The following is a 20,874-nucleotide window of genomic DNA, read 5'->3' as shown; positions in this document are numbered from 1 at the left end:
GCAAGTTTCAATTATTGGTAATTTATTTCAAAATACCTGTCAGCAACTATATCTGTAACAGACCAAAAAAAAAATCTGGTAAATTTTTTTCACAAATAGATTCAGCTGTTCTGGTGCCGTGGTCGCCCCTGGTGGGTGAAAGGTGAAACTGCAGCACTTCTGTATGTTCTGCAGAAGAAAAGAATTCTGCAGCTGGACATAAATTCTGCGTGTGCACAGTAGCACAGAATATCCCCAGGAGTAGTATCGCAATGTTGAATGTCACTGCATCTAAATGTTAGCTGCCTGGAAAATCACTGGAATGACACTGTGAGCCACAAAGCCTGAGTTATGGGGAGATGTGTCTTACAATGGGTGACACAAAAGCCAGCATGCTAGGCAGAGAGCTGCCTAAGCCAGCCAATGGGAGATGCTGACCTGAGGGATATTCTACAGGGAGTCTAGACACCTAACTCAGCTTTGTGGATTGCAGAGCTGTTCCTGTGACGGTCTAGGCCCATAGTATCTTGATATATTTTGTTCCTGAGGTAAAATCTCCAAAACACAGAGCAACTTTTCTCTTCTTAGGATCAATTTTGGAGCTGTTTGGGGAGTTTGAAGAAAGAGGGAGATGAGAATATGGTGTTTAACCAGAGTGAGGAAAAGGAAAATCCAGGAACTGATGGTAGGTGCCGTTGTTAGTCACCAATAAATACAGGGATGTTATCAGTGCTCAGATCTCTGAGTAACAGGAGAGTAACAGCAAGTAACATGCTCTTCCCTGTGAGAGACTATTTATTGTTTCCTCTGTGCAAAGTAATTTCTGTTCTGGCTTAATGGAAATGAAACAGGAGAAAGGAGGAAATTATATTTACTTACTGAATAATCCAAATAGTTTTTAAAACATGAACAATTTGAACAATCTTTATTAGAAATCTCAATTCCTCTGCATCTAAAGTACTCTATAATTCCAGCTAGTTGACATTTTTCACACAAAAACGTCTGTCACCTGAAAGTATCGCTTCAGCAAAATCTGAAACCTGGAAATGTTGCTTTTTATGACATTACTCTAGATTCTGATCAGGAGAATCAAAATGTAATGTCGAACAGTTGAATTATTTCATTTTCAGTCTAAAATGTCCACCCACATTTTCTGTTTCCACATTTCTGCAGAAAAACATTTCAGAATAGTTAGTTCCAGAAATATTTTCAATATGCTGAGATTTCAGTCTGATCCGGAGAGGGAAAGGTCTAAATTTCACACAACCGGAACATTCTGTTTCTCTGAGATCATCCCAGCAGGAGATCATGTGCTGCTCCCTGCCCTCCCGCAAGTGACCTACCCCAGTGACCGTTCTAGGCACTGATCAGATGGTGACCCTGTGCCTGGTCGTACTCTGCTGCTCCCCCTGGTGTTGGGCACTGGGAGTGCTCCGGAAGCAGCATCTACAGGGGAATCTCTCAACTGAGCCTAGGTCACAACCCAAAGAAAGGTCAAAGGTTGAACCCACTGGTTTGCAATGAAAGGCTCCCTCCTGCAGGAAAGGGACGATAATTAAATAGCCATTGAAGCAGGGTCCTGCACCTGCATCTTCTACCTCCCAGTGTCCAAGCTATAGAGTCATTGTCACCTTCTCGCTTTGACCCAGGGACTATTTAATTATTTAGCCAGAGTGGAGCAGTTTGATCAGAAAAGATTACAGGAGCCTCACATCAGAATGTCCCAGATCCCCGTGGTTAGGGCAGTCAACTGAGCAGTGGGAGACTTGCGTTCAAATCCTTCCTCCCCGTCAGGCAGAGCGGAGAGTAGAACCTGAGTCTGCCATATGCCAGGCGAGTGCCCTAACCACTGGGTTCAATATTATAAAAGAGCCTCTGCCAGCACCTCCCCTGGGTTTTGTCTGAGCCCTGATCCAAAAGGGGTGCTCAGCACGCTCTCTTACAGGACTGGGCTCCACAGACAAGAGAGGCTTTCCACTGCCGGCCTTCTGATTGAGGATCCTTCTGGGGTTTAGATGTGACGCAGGCGCTGGATGCCTAGCGTGAGGCAGCAGGGCCCAGGCCCAGAAGCAGAAATTTAGAAACATTGGGAAATTTTCCTACAGAAATGTTGGTGCTGAGTGAGGGGCCAGGCAGCGGCTTTCTGGATTTGAGTGGCACCTAATTCTGGGAGTCAGGGGTCTAACCCTGGGCTTTGGGCACCTAAGTCCAATTGCAGATCTGGGTCGTTAATGGAAAATGAAGGAGACTGGCAGTGGGAGAAACTAAATGCTACTTTATTATTCCAAAGGACGAACAAAGACAGACTCCGTTCCCCACCCCCAGCCTAGCTCAGGGGGGTACTTTTCGGTTCCATCCCAGCACAGTGCCACGCCCAACTCTCACAAGAACCAACAACAGAGCAACACGTATAAATGACAGAAAAGTGGCGAGAAGCCACGAAAGACACTGGGACCCCATCACAAAAGGAAACACTCCAAGAACAGGGAATTCAAAGATCTCAGGAAGGAGGGATGAGTGTGGGGTGAGTGGGGCAGAGACAGTCTCTCTCGTCCCCACACAGGACACTGCAGCAGATGGGAAGGGGGTGACAAAGTTCACATCACAAAGGGTAGAATACGGTTAAAATAAAATAAAAAAGGACTATTCTGGCATTCATTAAGTCCTCAGTAAATCTGAGCTACATCTAAACTAAGCCAATATCAAAGTCTGTGACCAAACAGCCTTCTGGAATAGAGAAAAACCCACACTCCAGGGTGGGCTATAAAACACTTTTACATTCATAAAGTGAAATTTCAGAGAATCTGAAGACTCAAAATCAGGAAAATAAATGTAGCCATTTTCTTCTGAAGTGGCTAAACTGTCTTCACCTCTTGCCTAATAATTCGGTTGTATGAGTTACAAAAGGTTGTATGAGTTACAAAAGTTTTAGCAAAAAGAAAAGGAGGACTTGTGGCACCTCAGAGACTAACAAATTTATTATAAGCTTTCGTGAGCTACAGTGTCACAAGTCCTCCTTTTCTTTTTGCGGATACAGACGGACACGGCTGAAAAGTTTTAGCATCATCATAAGAAATAAAAACAAAAACAAAAAAACCCTTCCCATCTACAAATGATCTAGACTAGCACAGAAAAGTCTGGAAGCAATTTCAGCAATACATAGAAACCGATCAGAAAAGTAAACTGTGCTTTGAGGTTCTTTGGGATTCCTCCCTTCTCCTCCCTTGCAGGTCTGTCACACTTTCTTCTCCAGCCCTCCAAAGTCTCATGGAGGATCACAGAAATCAAAGCTGATTCTTAAGCATCTAGAGCCAGGGACACGGTGGTAAGTGTCACCTTAGAAGGCAGAGGGGTAGAACAGGGACAGGATAAAACTCTCCATCGCTTGGACAGAGGCTGCTGTGTGGAGGGTGATGGTGATACAGGAAGGAGGGGATACCTCGGACTCACCCTATTGCCCTGAAATAGCACAGAAGCTAAAACACCACATTTTACTATCCCTGCTCCCACTTTTTTAGCATCTGTTTAGTTCTGCCCCCTAAGGGAGAAAATGTACAACCACTCAATGCTTTTCAGCACAGCCTGGAGTAATGTGAGACTGGCTGAGAATGAGACAATCCGGCCCCAAAGGGGGAAAGTCAGGGACTAACGATCACTCTGCTCATGGCGAGGATCAGACTAGATAATATACTTCAGGGTCAGTGTGACTAGAAAGAGTGTTGGAGCGTCAGGGGAGACGAGCTGGCTAATCCCAACCATTTTCCAACCATAGACAGATGCTCGGAGGCTGATGCTGCCGAGTCAGAGGTGGGAACTCCAGGCCTCCCACAAAGGGCCCTGTGGGAATCAGCCCCTCTCAGTGGTGCTGTCTGAATGCAGCGGGGGCAGGGAGAAGGGGCAGAGGGGGTGAGTGAGGAGAGGCAGCACCTCTCTACCCCTGTGCTCTCCCTCTCCTCTTATCCCATGATCCCCAAACACTCGATAGCCCCAGCACCCAGCTCCCCCTGCTTCCCAGCTCCCCCAGCCCCAACCATTCAATCCTCAGTGTCCTCCCCAGAACCCATCAGCCTGGTCCCTCAATATTTGATCCCCCAGCGCCCTGGGGGATTCAGGGAGGGGAGGAATAACCAGCTCCAGGGACGCTCCAGGTAAGTAGGGGAGCCCAGCCCAGGGGCTGCTGGAAGATGGGGGATGGAGATGGGTGTCAAGAGTGAATGTGGGGTCTGGCCCAAGTGTCCTTCTACTCATCTCCATGGCAGGGGGATCCCGGCTGGGAGGGGAAGGGAGATGGGGGAACTTCAGCCAGGCAGATGGAGCAGCTGGAGGAGTTTCTCTCTCTCCCTTCCCCCCTGTGGCCCATCAGCTCAGCAGTCAGGGCTGTAGCAGGGAGGAGGGGCAGATCGGGGCTTCTCTCTCTCTGCCTGGGGTTTGCTTAGACCAAGCAGAACCAGAGGGTCACTGACTAGCTGATGATCAGCTGCTGCTGGATCCTCACTCCAGTGATGGCAGCTGGGTCCTTGGGAGCCAAATGCCCCTGATGTGTCTGGGAATGAGGAAATTGATTACTATGGCTTAGTCAGAGCCCTGAGAAAATTTCCGTGCTGTGTGCAGGAGTCTCTCATGTCAAACTTTGTCTTAGCTCCACTTGGAGCCTTTTCCACTCTGAGAACATCTCAGAGATTTCTTCCCTATGTAGATTTGCAGGTGCCTGATACTCCAGAAGCACCAAATGAACCTTTCCCCACATTCAAGCTCTCTCTGTTGTATGGATCACTGATGTGTGAGCTCAGATTGAATCTCAAACTTTAGTGGATTCTCTGATGTTTAATGAGGTGTGATCGCTGAATGAAGCTTTCTCCACAGGCAAGGCATTTATGAAGTTTAGATCCTGTGTGGATTCTCCCATGTTTAATGAGGTTTGATCTCAGTGTGAAACTCTTCCCACACTCCAAGCACTTATGGGGTCTCTCTCCCGTGTGGGTTACCTGATGTGTTTTCAGGCATGATCTTAGTGTGAAACTTTTCCCACACTCCAAGCACTTATAAGGTCTTTCTCCTGTGTGGATCCTCTGATGTATTTTAAGGGTCGAGTTCCACATGAAACATTTCCCACAGTTGAGGCATTTCTGAAGTTTGTCACCGCTGTGAATTCTGTGATGTGCAACAAGATGAGAACTCCCAATGAAACTTTTCCCACACTCGAGGCATTTATAGGGTCTTTCTCCCATATGGGTTCTCTGATGTTGAGTGAGTTGTGAGCTGCAGCTAAAGCTTTTCCCACAATCCAAGCACTTATGGGGTCTCTCTCCTGTGTGGATTCTCTGATGCCTAGTAAGGTTTGATCTCTGTATGAAACTTTTCCCACAGTCCAAGCACTTATGGGGTCTCTCCCCTGTGTGGATTCTCTGATGTGTTATAAGGCTTGACTTCCAACAGAAACTTTTCCCACATTCCAAGCATGTATAGCGTCCCTCTCCTGTGTGGACTGTCTGATGTGTAACAAGTGCTGATCTCTGTGTGAAACTTTTCCCACAGACCAAGCACTTATGGGGTCTCTCTACTGTGTGGACTGTCTGATGTCTAATAAGGTGTGATTTCTGCATGAAACTTTTCCCACAGTCCGAGCACTTATGGGGTCTCTCTCCGGTGTGGATTGCCTGGTGTGTAACAAGGCGTGATCTCCATGTGAAACTTTTCCCACACTCCGAGCACTTATGGGGTCTCTCTCCGGTGTGGACTGCCTGATGTGTAACAAGGGCTGATCTCAATGTGAAACTTTTCCCACAGTTCAAGCACTTATGGGGTCTCTCTCCAGTGTGGATTCTCTGATGTGTTATAAGGCTTGACTTCCAACTGAAACTTTTCCCACATTCCAAGCATGTATAGCGTCCCTCTCCTGTGTGGACTGTCTGATGTGTAACAAGTGCTGATCTCTGTGTGAAACTTTTCCCACAGACCAAGCACTTATGGGGTCTCTCTACTGTGTGGACTGTCTGATGTCTAATAAGGTGTGATTTCTGCATGAAACTTTTCCCACAGTCCGAGCACTTATGGGGTCTCTCTCCGGTGTGGATTACCTGGTGTGTAACAAGTGCTGATCGCTGTGTGAAACTTTTCCCACAGTCCAAGCACTTATGGGGTCTCTCTCCGGTGTGGATTACCTGGTGTGTAACAAGGCGTGATCTCCATGTGAAACTTTTCCCACAGTCCAAGCACTTATGGGGTCTCTCTCCGGTGTGGATTCTCTGATGTGTAACAAGGGCTGATCTCAATGTGAAACTTTTCTCACAGTTCAAGCACTTATGGGGTCTCTCTCCAGTGTGGATTGTCTGATGTGTTATAAGGCCTGACTTCCAACTGAAACTTTTCCCACACTCCAAGCATTTATAGCGTCCCTTTCCTGGGTGGACTGTCTGATGTGTAACAAGTGCTGATCGCTGTGTGAAACTTTTCCCACAGTCCAAGCACTTATGGGGTCTCTCTCCGGTGTGGATTCTCTGATGTGTAACAAGGGCTGATCTCAATGTGAAACTTTTCCCACAGTCCAAGCACTTATGGGGTCTCTCTCCGGTGTGGATTGCCTGATGTGTAACAAGGGCTGATTTCAATGTGAAACTTTTCTCACAGTTCAAGCACTTATGGGGTCTCTCTCCAGTGTGGATTCTCTGATGTGTTATAAGGCCTGACTTCCAACTGAAACTTTTCCCACACTCCAAGCATTTATAGCGTCCCTTTCCTGGGTGGACTGTCTGATGTGTAACAAGTGCTGATCGCTGTGTGAAACTTTTCCCACAGTCCAAGCACTTATGGGGTCTCTCTCCTGTGTGGATTACCTGGTGTGTAACAAGGCGTGATCTCCATGTGAAACTTTTCCCACAGTCCAAGCACTTATGGGGTCTCTCTCCAGTGTGGATTCTCTGATGTGTAACAAGGGCTGATCTCAATGTGAAACTTTTCCCACAGTTCAAGCACTTATGGGGTCTCTCTCCAGTGTGGATTCTCTGATGTGTGATAAGATTGGACTTCCAACCAAAAGAGTTCCCACAATCGAGGCATTTATAGGGTCTCTCTCCTCTGTGGATTCTCTGATGGTTAGTAAGGTTTGTGCTGTTAGTGAAGTTTTTCCCACACAACAAGCATGTATATGCTCGCTCCCCTGTGTGGACTCTCTGATGTCTAATAAGATGTGATCTCCATATGAAACTTTTCCCACAGTCCGAGCACTTATGGGGTCTCTCTCCGGTGTGGATCCTCTGATGTGTAACAAGGCCTGATCTCCGTGTGAAACTTTTCCCACAGTACAAGCACTTATGAGGTCTCTCTCCTGTGTGGATTGCCTGATGTCTAATTAGCTCTGACTTCCCACTGAAACATTTCCCGCACTCGAGGCATGGATAGGGATTCTCTCCCGTGTGGCTTCTCCCATGGTTATTAAGAAGTAAGAGGTTATTGAAGCTTTCCATACAGTCCAAGCATTCTAGAGGTTTCTTTCCAATATGGATTATCTGATGTGTCACAAGGTGTGATCTCAGAATGAATCTTTTCCCACATTCAAGGCACTGGTAGGGTTTTTCTTCCTTGGGATTTGTGTGGTGAGCTGTGGAATCCTTGTCTCCTCCCCCAGTTTTAATAGATTCATCCACTTTCTTCCTTGGGTGGTTTCCCAACAGCCTCTCTGACCTGTGCCAATTTCCCCAGGCTTCTCCCTCCTCCAAGCACTGGGAAAAATTCCCTTCAGCTCTTCCCACAAAGGTCCCCTGTGGTTCCACTTCCCCAGGAACTTCCTCATGGTGATTCCCTTCCTCGTTCTCACTCCCTTGCTCATCACCTGCTGGGAGAGAGACAATCAAGGCAGGAGTCATTGTGCTGGGGAGAAAGAGGAATCTGCTAACACTGTGAAGGTTGAGTAATTGGATTCTGCCTCTACTTCCCACCCAAACACTCATGCAGAAGGAAAGTTGGGAAGGAAACTCCTGCAGCTAACAGGCTGGGTGGAAAGACATGAGCAATATCTGATGACTACGGCCCTACTCCAGCTGAGATGAGGAACAACTGAGGGCTCTTACTCACACCATATTTCTGGGATTCTCAACTTTTTCCTTAATTCGCCCGATGGTTTCTGTCAGTCCTCACCTGTGCAAGTGCCTCTTGGGATCTCTTTTTCCCCCGAGGCCTGGAGATCCGGGAGCCACGGCCCTTCCCCTCGTTCCAGCCGGGCGATGAGGTCAGGTTTGGGAAAGGGAAATCCTGCGCAGGGGGTGAAATCAGACCAGATCAGGTTGCATGGAGGATTGGGAGTGTGTCTGTCACAAAGGACAATCCACGAGTGGAACCTGTCCCCCTGCTGTGCTGGGAGAATAAGGAATCCAAAGGGACAGGAACATGGTCACTGAGCCCCCTTGGGAGAGGCAGATGTCTGGGGAGGTGGAGAGAATTTTTACACCCTCGCTAGGAGTTTGCAGGATCTGTGCACTCTGGGGCCCTTGCTGACGCACACACAGCTCTGGAGTTACCCCTGCAGAGCCCAGAGCCCTCCCCAGGGCTGGAGCTAGTCCCAAGGAGGGAGGTGAACAGGGATTCTGTGTTCAAATGAGAAACAATACACACAGGACAATATATGGCTTCTTGGCCTTGAAAGCTGGAATGGTGGGGAGGGTTTAGCATGTCCGTTTTGACACTCTGGTCCCATTGAAGGGGGTTTGGAGATGCAGGTCTCTCTCACACGGCAGCTATGGACTATGGAACCCATTCCCCTCTCATCTAACTCACCAGGGAAGAACCTGAACAGAGTCAGAAATGCAGGCCAGAAACTTTCTAATAACCAAGGGGACAGGAATCCCTTACCCAGCGAGGTCACCGTCTCGTAGTTCTCCTGCATGACGTCCCTGTAGAGGGCTCTCTGAGCGGGGTCCAGCAAAGCCCCCTGCCCCTGGGTGAAATACACAGCCACCTCCTCGAAGGTCACCAGCATCTGGAACAACAAGAGTCCCCCCTCAGCGCCTGCTGCCCCAGCCACAACCCCACTGGTCACACAAGGAAGGAAGAAGAAAAAATGAACATCTCGGAAGCTCTGGGGGGCCTAGAAAATCAGAATCCCACCCCCACCCTGCTCGGAGCAGCCAGGACACTTCAGGGGGTGGGAGAAGGTGAGAGCTCCTTGTTCCCCCAGCAGACGGAGCACGGCATTTCTCATTTCACACACGCCTGCCAGCCACAGGCAGATACAGGAAGCAGAGCTCTGAGCCGGGCACAGGGACAGGAATCCCGACAGCTTCCCTTCGTATTTCACAGCAGCCTCTGGCCAGTGGGGTCAGGTTCCAGCACTGTGAGTCTGGAAAATGTTCTCAGCTCTGCTGGGGGGGTGTTACCCAGTGGTGAGCTGGAGTCAGTTCACACCGGTTCATGCGAACCGGTTGTTAAATTCTGAAGCCGGGTTAGAACCAATTGTTAAAGCGGTCTGGCCTGCCTGATCTCTCGGCTGGGGAGGCTCCCGTGAGAATCCCTTTTTCATTTTTACTCACCTGGCGGCGCTCTGGGTCTTCGGTGGCACAGTGGCGGCGGGTCCTTCACTCGCTCCAGGTCTTCGGTGGCATTTCAGCGGCACGTCCTTCAGGACCTGCCGCCGAAGCGCCGCCGAAGACCTGGAGCGAGTGAAGGAACCAGTTCTTCAGCTTTTGGCAGCTCATCACTGGTGTTACCTGTTTCAGAAATGGGGGAATGTTTCCCCCCAGCCAATGGGCCAGCTCAGAAAATCAACAGGTTTATCACACCCTGTCTCCTCCCTCCCTCTCCCTCCACCCACCCAGCAGCTCCCTGAAAATCCCCTACCTGAGCTGGCTCCATCACAGCCATTTCCCTGCCCTGTCTCCTGGGTCGATCTGGAGCAAAATGTGGACGTGATTCCTCAGCCTGTCAGGGCGAGAGAGGCAATGGGAGGGGAGGGGGGTTTCAGAAGGTGCTTGAGTCCATGTGACACCCCCATTCCCCCCAGGCTCTCTCCCTGCACACAGACGCTCTGGACTCTGCCATGCTGGAAAGAAACCAAGTTTATTACAACCCAGGCCAGGCCCATCCCAGCAGGACTAAACCCACCAGGGCAGTTTTAAACTCTCCCCGTAACAGCATCTCTGCGCCAAAAAGAGCAGAATCAAAGGAGCCACTTCAAGGCATTGCCCTACAACGAAGTGCAGTTGTCACCAACCAGTGGACCCTGGAGCCTCTGACAGTCGACCTCGATCACAGGCCGCTAAATGTCCAGCGGTGCAACGGGGCTCAGACAGGCTCCCTGCCTGCCCTCGCCCCATGCCGCTCCCGGGAGCAGCCGGCACGTCCCTGCGGCAGCGCAGCCCCTGGGGGTGGGGCACAGGGGGGTCTCAGCTCGCTGCTCCTGTCTGCAGGCCCTGCCCACGCAACTCCCATTGGCCAGAAACGGGGAACTGCAACTGGATGCTGTGGGGGCGGTGCCTGCAGAGATGGACAGGGCACGCAGCTAGGTCCGCCCCCCCAGGCCACAGGGACCGGCTGGCCACTTCCAGGAGTGGCGTGGGGGCAGGGTAGGCAGGGAGCCTGCCTTAGCCCTGCAGCACTACTGCCTGAGGTAAGTGCCACCCCGCCGGAGCCTGCAACATGCACCCCCTCCCAAACCCCAACCCCAGCCCAGAGTGCCCTCCCAGAGCCAGCACCCCAAACCCCCTCCTGTGCTCTGAGCCCCCTCCCCCAGCCCTGAGCCCCCTCATGCACCCAAAGGCCCTCCCAGAGCCTGCACCCTGCACCCCCGCCTCTACCCCAACACTCTGCCCCAGCCCAGAGCCCCCTCCTGCACCCAAAGTCCGGTCCAGAGCTTGCACCCCTCACAGCCTTCTGCACCCCAACCTCCTGCCCCAGGCTCAGCCAAGAGCCCCCTCCATACCCCAAGCCCCTCAGGCATAGGCGCCGACTCCGTGGGTGCTCTGGGGCTGGAGCACCCACGGGGAAAATTGGTGCTTGCAGAGCACCCACCAGGAGCTCCCCACCCGAGCTCACCTCCGCTCTGCCTCCCTCTCCCCCCCCGAGAACGCGGATGGGTCCTGCTTCTCCCAGGGTGGGGATTTGGGGAAGGGATCCAATAGGGGCAGGGAGGGGGTGGATTTGGGGCATGTACTTTGGGGAAGGGGTTGGAAGGGGGGCAGGGAATGGGGATGGGGAAGGGGTGGAGTTGGGGAGGGGCAGGGAGCAAGCGGGTACGGGCACCCACCGGCGCTGGGGGAAGTCGCCCTCAGCCCCAGCCCAGATCCTGCACCCCCTCCAGCACCCCAACCCTCTGCCACAGCCCAGTGAAAGTGAGTGGGGGTGCGGGAGAGCATGTGATGGAGGGAGGGGGGATGGAGTGGGGCGGGGCCACAGAGAAGGGGCAGGGTAGATCCAAATTCAAAAGTTGATCTTTTGCGTAAAAAGGTTGGAAACCACTAGTGTAGTGTAACCCTCTCTAGCTGCCCCCCCCCCCCTCCCCAGTAGTGGGGTGTTCAGCAGAGTCAGCAACTGGCTTCTCCTCTCTCAGCTCCTCCCCTTGTTCCCAGGAGAGTCAGTCTGCCCAGGAGGGTGCAGGGAATGGATCTGGGCAGGTCTGGGAGCTGGGAACCTGCCTCCCCCCTTCTTGCTCCTGCTGCCCCTGCCAGTCCCTCCACTCTCCCTTGGCTCTCATTAGGCAGATCAGTCCCTCCCACTGCTAACAGGGTTTGAACCTGGCTGTGTCCATGAGTGCAGCTGCTCTCGGACTCACAGACACAGGGAGCCCCTCCCTACGCAGGCCAAATTCACTAGCTGGTCCCTGAAAGGAGCCCTTTGTGAAGAGTCACTTTTCTGCCCGGCCCCCAGCCCTTTCCCACATCTCATCATCTGCAGGCTCCAACTCAGAAGCTGGGGTCAGCAGAGCCCCAGGGGCTGGTTCCACCCACTGGAGAAAGTCCCCACCCTGGCTGGGCACAGAGGGGCTTTAACAAAGGTCTCTTCTCTGCTGGGTAAGAAGCAGCTTCTCAGTCTGGGCTCACAGGTCTAAATGCAGCAGCTTCTGATCCGGGGAGCTGCACTCCAGGGCTATAATAACATTGGCAGGGAGACACACACCAGCCTCCTCTTCTCCCTTAGCCAGAACTGGAGCCCTCTGGTGAATGATGAATCACCTGATGAATGAGCTGCCCTGGTCTCCCCCTGCAGCCCCCAGGGACAGGCAGGTGGAGGCTGATCCCACTGGCTCATCCGCACTCAGCCCCTGCCATACCCAGCAGTGACTCTGGTCTGACACCGGGTGTGGCTGAGATCTGAATCCTGTACAGAAATCAGCCCAGGGCCTTGGGCAGCCCGGGCAACCCTGAACAGTCAGGAAATAGACCCCCAAAGGTCATGAGTTTGTCTCTTATTAGAAATCAAATAAGAAGGTGGGAGCAGGGTGTGGGTATGCGGGAAGGGAGGGGGTGGCCTGTGCATATTTGGCTTGGAGCTTCTGAGCCGTGAGGGCAGGGGGGCCAATTGCAGGACTCAGCCCACCCCCCAAGGAGTTTCATGAAGGCGCTGTGGTCCCAGGTGGAGCTCTTAGTCAGTGCGGAATGTGAGTCCTGCAGAGAGTCAGTATTGTGTTGACAAACAGAGGCAGGGTGATTAACATAAGAAAGTGCTGGTAATTGCCTGTAAAACAGGAATCCCTTTTCAGGAACTGGGATTTAATGGGGAGGGGAATGCGGGGAGTGTTTTAAGAAAGAAAAGGAGGACTTGTGGCACCTTAGAGACTAACCAATTTATTTGAGCATAAGCTTTCGTGAGCCACAGCTCACTTCAGCGGATGCATGCTGTGGAAAGTGTAGAAGATCTTATTATATACACACAAAAAGCATGAAAAAATACCTCCTCCCACCCCACTCTCCTGCTGGTAATAGCTTATCTAACGTGATCACTCTCCTTACAATGGGTATGATAATCAAGTTGGGCCATTTCCATTTAAGAAAGAATGTGGAGGACTCAGAAGAAATACAGCCAAGCTCTCTGTGCCAAGCTTTACTCCTGGGGTCATTTTGCTCCAAAAAATTAAAAAGTCTGCACCAAAAAAAAAAAATTTAAAAAGTCTGCAAACAATATTGTACAAGTTTGCAAATGTTATTGTCAAAATAACAAGACATAATTACGACACGGGGCCCCCCCTTGCCCAGATACCTGCATCCCCACACCCCCAAAGCCCAGCCACAGGGCCCCCCCTTACACAGGTACCTCCCCTCCCCAGCCCAAGGATCCAGAGGGAAAAACAGCTGGATGCTCGGTCACAGGCTTGCACGGGGAACCCTGAGCACCAACCGCTCCTTCCCTCAGGACATGCTGGGAACTGCAGCTGCCAGGAACCCCCTAGCTCCCTCTCCCACCACTCAGCCCTGACTTCTCTGTGTGAGCTGGGCTCTGTGGAAGGAAGGAAATTCTGCACGCACAACATTTAGTTTCCCAAAAATTCTGCCTTGCACAGCGGCCCAGAATTCCCCCCGGAGTAAAGGCTACATTCAGAAAAGGGGGTGATTTGGGGGCATAGGTGAAAAGAAGGGGCCAAAACCCAGGGAAGGGCTAGCAGTGGTATAGAGAGGTTCCCACTCGACCTGTGGTAGTTATGGGGCCCCGTCACCACAGTGCCTGAGCGCCTCACAAGGTCTAACCACCTCAGAGCCCCTCGGCGAGGCAGAGCAGTGCTGTTATCCCCATTGAACAGTATGGACATTGAGGCACACACAGACTAAAGGCCAGATTTTCAAAGATGTTTAGGCACCTAATGCAATTTTCAAAAGTGCCTAGAAGGTCAGGTGCTTTGTAAACCCCACTAGATGCCTAGCTGCACCTTTGGGTGCCTAAAAAACTTTGAAATTCAGTCCCTAAGGCACTGGCCTGAGGTCATACAGGAAGTGCATGGGGGGTAGAACCCAGGTCTCCCAGGGCCAGCTCCCTATCCACTGGCCCAGCCTATCTCTCTGCGGCATGCTGCAGGAAAAGAGGACTCAGAGATGGGAGCAAAACAGGGCAGCCGGTTCTCTGAGACTCCAGCAAATGGTCACAGGTGGTTGGGAAGGACATCCAGCTTGACAGCATGCAAAGGAGCACAGAGGTCAGGAAGGATGAAGAAAGAAAGAGGAGAGAAGATCACTGAGTCCCAAAGGGGTGGCAGGTTCTGCCCCAGGCTGGGTTGTAGAGCAATGGCTGCTGTGCATTTTTACATTTTAACTGGAAACCATTTTGTTTTGTCATTTTTTGTTAGAGAAAAGGAAGGAATGAGAAAGGGTCGTAAGAATATCAGGCATGTTCATGCCTCAGATTCTTAGGGTTGCTGCTGGATCCAGGCCAATTGCAGAACAAAGAACAGATATTGCATCCTCAGAGTCCATAAAGTAGATGATTGTCATGATTTGTGATTATTTGTATTGTATTGATTTGTATTATTCACTGGGCACCATCTGTGCGCTCAGCACAGTTCAGAATATGCCAGTAAATACGATCCCTGAGCCAGTGTGTATAAAATGTGTAGCCCTGGATAAGATGACTCTGCTATTTAAGTAGGAAGCGCATAGTTATTCAGCACACATTAAGATCTATGAGTGGAGGTGATGTTTCACTGGATTAAGGACTAGATTTGACCCTCCAACTTCCTTTCAAGAGGAAGAGCTGCCCAGAGCTCCCGGGCCTGTTTATTTTCCTTTCCTATTTTCCTTTCCTTCTGATACACCTCAGAAGTCTCATTTTTTCCCCCTCAGCTTTCAAATCTGGAATTTTCCTGGTGTTTGGTTTTAAATATTCTCCTGTGAGAACTGCAACTCAGTCACTGTACTGTCATGTTGAAGAGCCTTCTGGAAAGTAACTAGCCTTTAACCAAAAGTGAAAGCAGCATTGCCAACTCTCATGATTTTCTCATGAGCCTCAGGAGAATGATTCTTTTCCTTAAAGCCCCAGCTCCTGGAGTCAGGTGGAGGTGTGATGATTTCAGCCTTCCTTCTTAAAGAAAAATGAAGTTTCTCGCCCTTGTGGCTGTGGAGAATGCCTCAAAATGAGACCCCAGTACACCCGAAAGGCTCAAAAAGCAGAAGGCAAATAAAAAACTCCAAATCTATTATTTTTAAAGCCAGTCTCACTATTTTGAACATTTGGAGTTGGCAATACTGGGAAAAGGACTTTAAAGTGTCAGTTTCACTCCTGTTTAGAGTCAGCCTCAAGTTATTATTTGTAGTGGGGTAACACCCCTAGAACCCCAGGCACCTGCTTTATAAACTCACGGGGTCTTGCCCTAGGAGGATGCTTCCGAATGTTAAATGATCTATTGCAAACTTGGTGAACGGCAAAAAACAAATAAACTGATAGGAACAAATCCAGATTTTTCTACAATTGTTTCAATTGTTGTATTCAAGAGTTACCAAAAATTCCCAAAACCTAACCGGTGTCCCTCACGTGACTTGACACAAGCTTTGAGAACATGTTTGTATTAGAGCTGAGTGGGTCTAATATTTATCTAATGCTCTTTTTTTAATGTCAGAATTAGATCTGGTGAGCCTGACAGCAAAAAAACCTCAAGAGTTTGCAGGTGCCTAAGTAGCCCCTAGAATCACAGTTAAAGTTGCCCCCCCACACACACACTCAAAATCTGAAATGCCTGCCCCGTGTGAGGGGTTAGTCCCCTGCTCACTCACTCCCCAAAGCTTGTTTGACCAGATCCAGGAAAAGAAATCTGGCTGGCTGCTGGGAGGGGCAGCCCCTCACCCTCTCCTACCCCATGGGGCGGGGGAGCTGCCTTGTGTCCCCCCCCCCCCCCCCGCCCTGCCCCAGGCTCTCCCCTCCCCCAGCCAGTCTGCGCTTGCTCTCACAGTTTCCCTCCAGCCACCCCACATCCCCCCTCCCCCTGCATCGCCCCATCATCCCTGTCCCTCCCCCATCCCATCCTGCCCGCCTGCATCCCCATCACCCGCCTCCTCCCCACAAGTCCCCCTGCATCTCTTTATCCTCTGCCCCCTGCAGCCCGGGGGTGACGGGGGGGGCGGGTCTCTCTTACCTTCCCTCCGAGCGGGGCCCCCCGGGGCAGGGGCCGGGCCGGGAAGGGGCCCTGGCCGGGCTGGGGGCTCTGCCCTGGGAGAGGCTCCCGGGGAGCAGCGGGCAGGGCCCGGCTGGAGGTTCCCCTCTCCCGGCTGCAGCCCGGGCTCCGGGCTCCGGGCTCCCAGCACCAGCCGCCGGGGCGCGGGGATCTCGCCGGGAGCCAGAGTCCCCGCAGCGGCTGCGAGTCACTTCCTCCTGCCGGGGACTGACCCCAGCGATCGCTCCCCCCAGAGCCGCCCCCCAGCTGCTCCTGGGTCCTAGCGATCAACCCACCGTGCTGCAAAGAGAAAAGGAGGACTTGTGGCACCTTAGAGACTAACCAGTTTATTTGAGCATAAGCTTTTAAGCAAAAGCTCATGCTCAAATACATTGGTTAGTCTCTAAGGTGCCACAAGTCCTCCTTTTCTCTTTGCGAATACAGACTAACACGGCTGTTACTCCGAAACCCACTGTGCTGCAGCGTTTCTGGTCACAGGCTACAAGCAGGGCTGAAGAAGAGGTGTTGTTGTCTGGACGGGCTGAGCCAGACTTGTAGGAGACACAAGGCGAAGGGAGAGAGAGGAGAGAGCAGAACTAAGGTGGGGAAGGAAAATGATGCGTGAGGGGAAGGGTGATAGCACAACCCCAAGTCACATGCCAGGGATGGTTCAGGATTTAGCCGAAGCTTGTGGAATAGAGGATGTCGGCTGGTTCCCCCTCTCTGGTTAGCCCTGCTCAGGTCGTCTTTCAGCAGCAGGATGATGAGAGCCTAATGGTGCCATGCTGGGCCCCAGGAGACAGTGGGTGTGAGACACCCCAGGATACAGTCTGTTGAACTGCTTAGTTCTCCATCCCAGGGCATCTTTCACACTGCTTCCCCCTTCAAACAACAAACCCCTTCAGGCTCTTCTCCCACACAGCCACCAGCCTTCAAAGTCACTCCCAGCTATACAGGACTGAGTGCCACTAGCCAGCCACTCATGAAGTAAACTACAGAGCAACATAAACCAATTCACTAGTCCCAGCCTTGCACCCCAGAAATGTGAGTCTTGTACTGCCCAGTCTGTGCACTGTGCTGTCCAAGCTCTTTAATTCATTTGTCCTCCCCACAAAGGATGCTGGTCAGGCAACAGCCTTGTTATCTGAAGTGAAATTCCCCAAACACTTCGAATAAAACACACTGGTTTGGATAAAACAACAAAACAAGTTTACTAAGGAGAGAAAGGTAGATTTTAAGTGGTGACAAGTGATAAAAGTGTAAAAGGTCCAATTTGGTTACAGCAAAAATAAATGGTCAACATGCATTTTAAGTCCTACATTTTATCGACCTAAGTAAGATGTGAAGCAAACAGCTTTTCTCACCCGACCCGATGTTGCAGGCAGTTCACAGTTCTTAGTACCCAGACTGGATTTCCTTCCAGCACTTGGTCTCCAGTGCGCCTGTTGTCTTTCAAGGCACTTTGTTGCCTTCCAAAAGATGGGGGAGGAGAGGTAAAAATGGAGGCCACTCTCCCTTGTTTTTATACCATTCTCGTCTTCAAGGTTAACCCCCAGCTGGCGGGCAGGCGACAATCTGTCTGTGGCACACATGAGCTTCCAACCATTCTTCAGGTGAAAAAACTGTAGTACCCACCTACTGAAGTGAAGAAACAGATTGACAGAGCCAGAAGAGTACCCAGAAGTCTCCTACTACAGGACAGGCCCAACAAAGAAAGTAACAGAACACCACGAGCCGTCATCTTCAACCCCCAACTAAAACCTCTCCAGCGCATCATCAAGGATCTACAACCTATCCTGAAGGACGATCCCTCACTCTCACAGATCTTGGGAGACAGGCCAGTCCTTGCTAACAGACAACCCCCCAACTTGAAGCAAATACTCACCAGCAACAACACACCACACAACAAAAACACCAGGAATCTATCCTTGCAACAAAGCCCATTGCCAACTCTGTCCACATATCTATTCAAGGGACACCATCATAGCACCTAATGATGTCAGACACACCGTCAGGGGCTTGTTTACCTGCATATCTACCAATGTGATATATGCCATCATGTGCCAGCAATGCCCCTCTGCCATGTACATTGGCCAAACCGGACAGTCTCTATGCAAAAGAATAAATAGACACAAATCAGATGTCAAGAATTATAACATTCAAAAACCAGTCGGAGAACACTTCAATCTCCCTGGACACTCAATCACAGACCTAAAAGTCACAATTTTTCCACAGGTTTCAGAGTAACAGCCGTGTTAGTCTGTATTCGCAAAAAGAAAAGGAGGACTTGTGGCACCTTAGAGACTAACCAATTTATCTGAGCATAAGCTGTAGCTCATGAAAGCTCATGCTCAAATAAATTGGTTAGTCTCTAAGGTGCCACAAGTCCTCCTTTTCTTTTTGCAAATTTTTCCACAAAAAACAACAAAAACAGAATCCAATGACAAACTGCAGAACTGGAATTAATTTGCAAACTGGACACCATTAAATTAGGCTTGAATTAAGACTGGGAGTGGACGAGTCATTAGGCAAACTAAAAACTATTTCCCCATGCTAATTTTTCCCCTACTGTTACTCACACCTTCTTGTCAACTGTTGGAAATGGGCCGTCCTGATTAGCACTCCAAAAGCTTTCTTTCTCCTGCTGATAATAGCCCACCTTAATCGATTAGTCTCCTTAGAGTTGGTATGGCAACCCCCATTTTTTCATGTTCTCTGTATATCGAATCTATCTATCTATCTTCCTACTGTATTTTCCACTGCATGCATCCAATGAAGTGGGTTTTAGCCCACGAAAGCTTATGCCCAAATCAATTTGTTACTCTCTGAGGTGCCACAAGTCCTCCTCGTTCTTTTTTGCTGATACAGACTAACGCGGCTACCATTCTGAAACCAGTACATTTCTTATTCACAACTCCCCTGCTGGTGAATGGCCGGCTAAGCCATCAATGGACACTTAGCACCTGGCTCTGAGGAGCTAGTCTTTCACATTTACAGAGCACCTGGCTCTGAGGGCGTTTTTCAGCTTTACAGCATGTTTCAGTAACAAACATGTTGCAAAATCTCATAACTCCATACCCAATGTTAATACATACATTTTAACAGAACAATAATGTTCAGCAGACAATGACTTTTCATATGATACCTCACAAGGCATACTTTGTAGAAGTTTTATCTTCATTTTATAAAAGTGGTGACCATAATAGTGTAGAGCAGCGGTTCTCAAATTCATTGAATCGGGCCCCCTTCTTTGTGTCTGTCGCAATTTAAACCCCCAACCCCACAAGTACATATATACCTTCTCCTATATTTTCCACTCCATGCATCTGATGAAGTCAGTTCTAGCGCAGGAAAGCTTATGCCCAAATCAATTTGTTAGTCTCCAAGGTGCCACAAGGACTCCTCATTGTTTGAGCTTTTCGCTGACACCCTTGAAGGCATGTTGGTGCAAATATTATTACACTAGTGTGCAGGGCATGAATTCAGGGGTGCTTGTTATACTAATAAAATAAAAACCAGCAGGATCTTATAAAAGGGGAAAAAGCAAAATACCACATTTATTGTGAATACAGAAAGAATCATAGTAAGCAGTTAGTTATAGCTATAACATTCCATTCAGTCTCATATTTATTCACACATTCATTCATACAAACACACACACAGGTTCTGCAAGGTTGTTATCATAGTTACCACCCTTAGAGTTGCTCATGCCAAGCCACTGGCCAGGTGGCCTGGACATGAGCAGGGAGCAGGGCCTTGTCAGATGCTCATCTGATGCTCCTGGAAGTTGGTTTGCAGAATCAGACCCCCCAAAATTCTCACTTTCTAGAGTCCATTTTTATAGGAATTTCTTCCTATGCCAGTCTATGGGAATTGCTTCATCATGCTGTTGCTGAATCAATCAGCAGATGTCACATTTCCTGAGGGCTCCGTGCTGCCAGATGTTGTCTTGTTCTTTGGTTCTCTCATTCTTGAGGCTGTTGGGTGGATTCCAGTCTGCCCTCCGGGGGTCCTCTGGTTATTTCCACTTGACGCCTTCTTCAACCCATGGACACTGCATTCTTAGGCTGGCACCTCCCTGATCATTCAGTTATTATCCACACCAAGCATCCATCCACATACATCCTCTATCTCTATTTTAATCACAATTGTTAATACAACAAAAGGGCGGGGAGTCTCTGGGTGCTGTTTCTGTTGTTACAGAGTATTGCTTTGAGTCTGTCTCTGTGTGAATTGCTTTGAGAACAGACTCTGTCTTAGAATGTACTAACGCAATTAGCAGCTTGCAAGTTTCACACATAGAGGGAGAGATACAGTACCAAAAACCAAGAGAGCTCTTAATTAGTAGTACCCTGGATTTTAAACTATGGGGAATCAAACTCATTTGTGATTTTAATACAGAACTTCTTTAATATGATCCAACCTGCTGCGGGTGTGATTAGAGTGTTATAGACCTTTTCACTTTCAGGGTGATGACAGGAGAAAATACTGATGAGCTCAAGTGAGATTCAACCAAGAGCAAACAGGCCACAGCTTGTTACCAGCACACAAGCTGCACCTGGTCATCACCCAGGGTGTGACCATAATTCTGCTTCTCCCTGGGGAGGGGAGTTAGGAACTTAGATGTTCAGCAGGACACAACAACAATGGGGAATAGGCCGGCACGTCCCTCTGATGAGAGCTGGGGTTTTACTCTGACATGTCACTGGCTAGCCTGTGCTCTGTCTCTTGTGCTGGCTGTAGCCACATAAATCAGGAATTCCTCAGCTGCGTGCCATAGAGTGCTGACTCTTTAGCTTGGTTCCCGTGTGGATTGAAATGTATTCAAAGCTGGGTAA

General features: G+C 49.9%; 1 protein-coding gene across 2 annotated transcripts; it reads right to left on the bottom strand.

Annotated features, from left to right (window-relative positions):
- Window positions 1-2,238: 2,238 nt before the first annotated feature.
- Window positions 2,239-16,252, bottom strand: LOC142069240 (uncharacterized). Of its 2 annotated transcripts, none has more exons than XM_075119787.1 (5): window positions 16,019-16,252; window positions 9,808-9,888; window positions 8,824-8,950; window positions 8,113-8,226; window positions 2,239-7,810 (listed from the first exon to the last, which is right to left on the bottom strand). In XM_075119787.1, exons 2-5 carry the CDS (start codon window positions 9,829-9,831, stop codon window positions 4,785-4,787), a joined length of 3,291 nt encoding a protein of 1,096 aa, XP_074975888.1. In that variant the 5' UTR covers window positions 9,832-9,888; window positions 16,019-16,252; the 3' UTR covers window positions 2,239-4,784. The 2 variants fall into 2 exon arrangements, with proteins under 2 accessions (XP_074975888.1, XP_074975887.1); XM_075119786.1 differs by having other exon boundaries at window positions 2,239-7,807; window positions 16,019-16,097.
- Between the last annotated feature and the right edge of the window lie 4,622 nt (window positions 16,253-20,874).

The sequence above is a fragment of the Caretta caretta genome, chromosome 14 (assembly GCF_965140235.1).
Source record: "Caretta caretta isolate rCarCar2 chromosome 14, rCarCar1.hap1, whole genome shotgun sequence".
Classification (NCBI taxonomy): domain Eukaryota; kingdom Metazoa; phylum Chordata; order Testudines; family Cheloniidae; genus Caretta; species Caretta caretta.
Note: the sequence above shows the minus strand (reverse complement) of the source record. Positions and strands in the feature narration are given on the sequence as shown.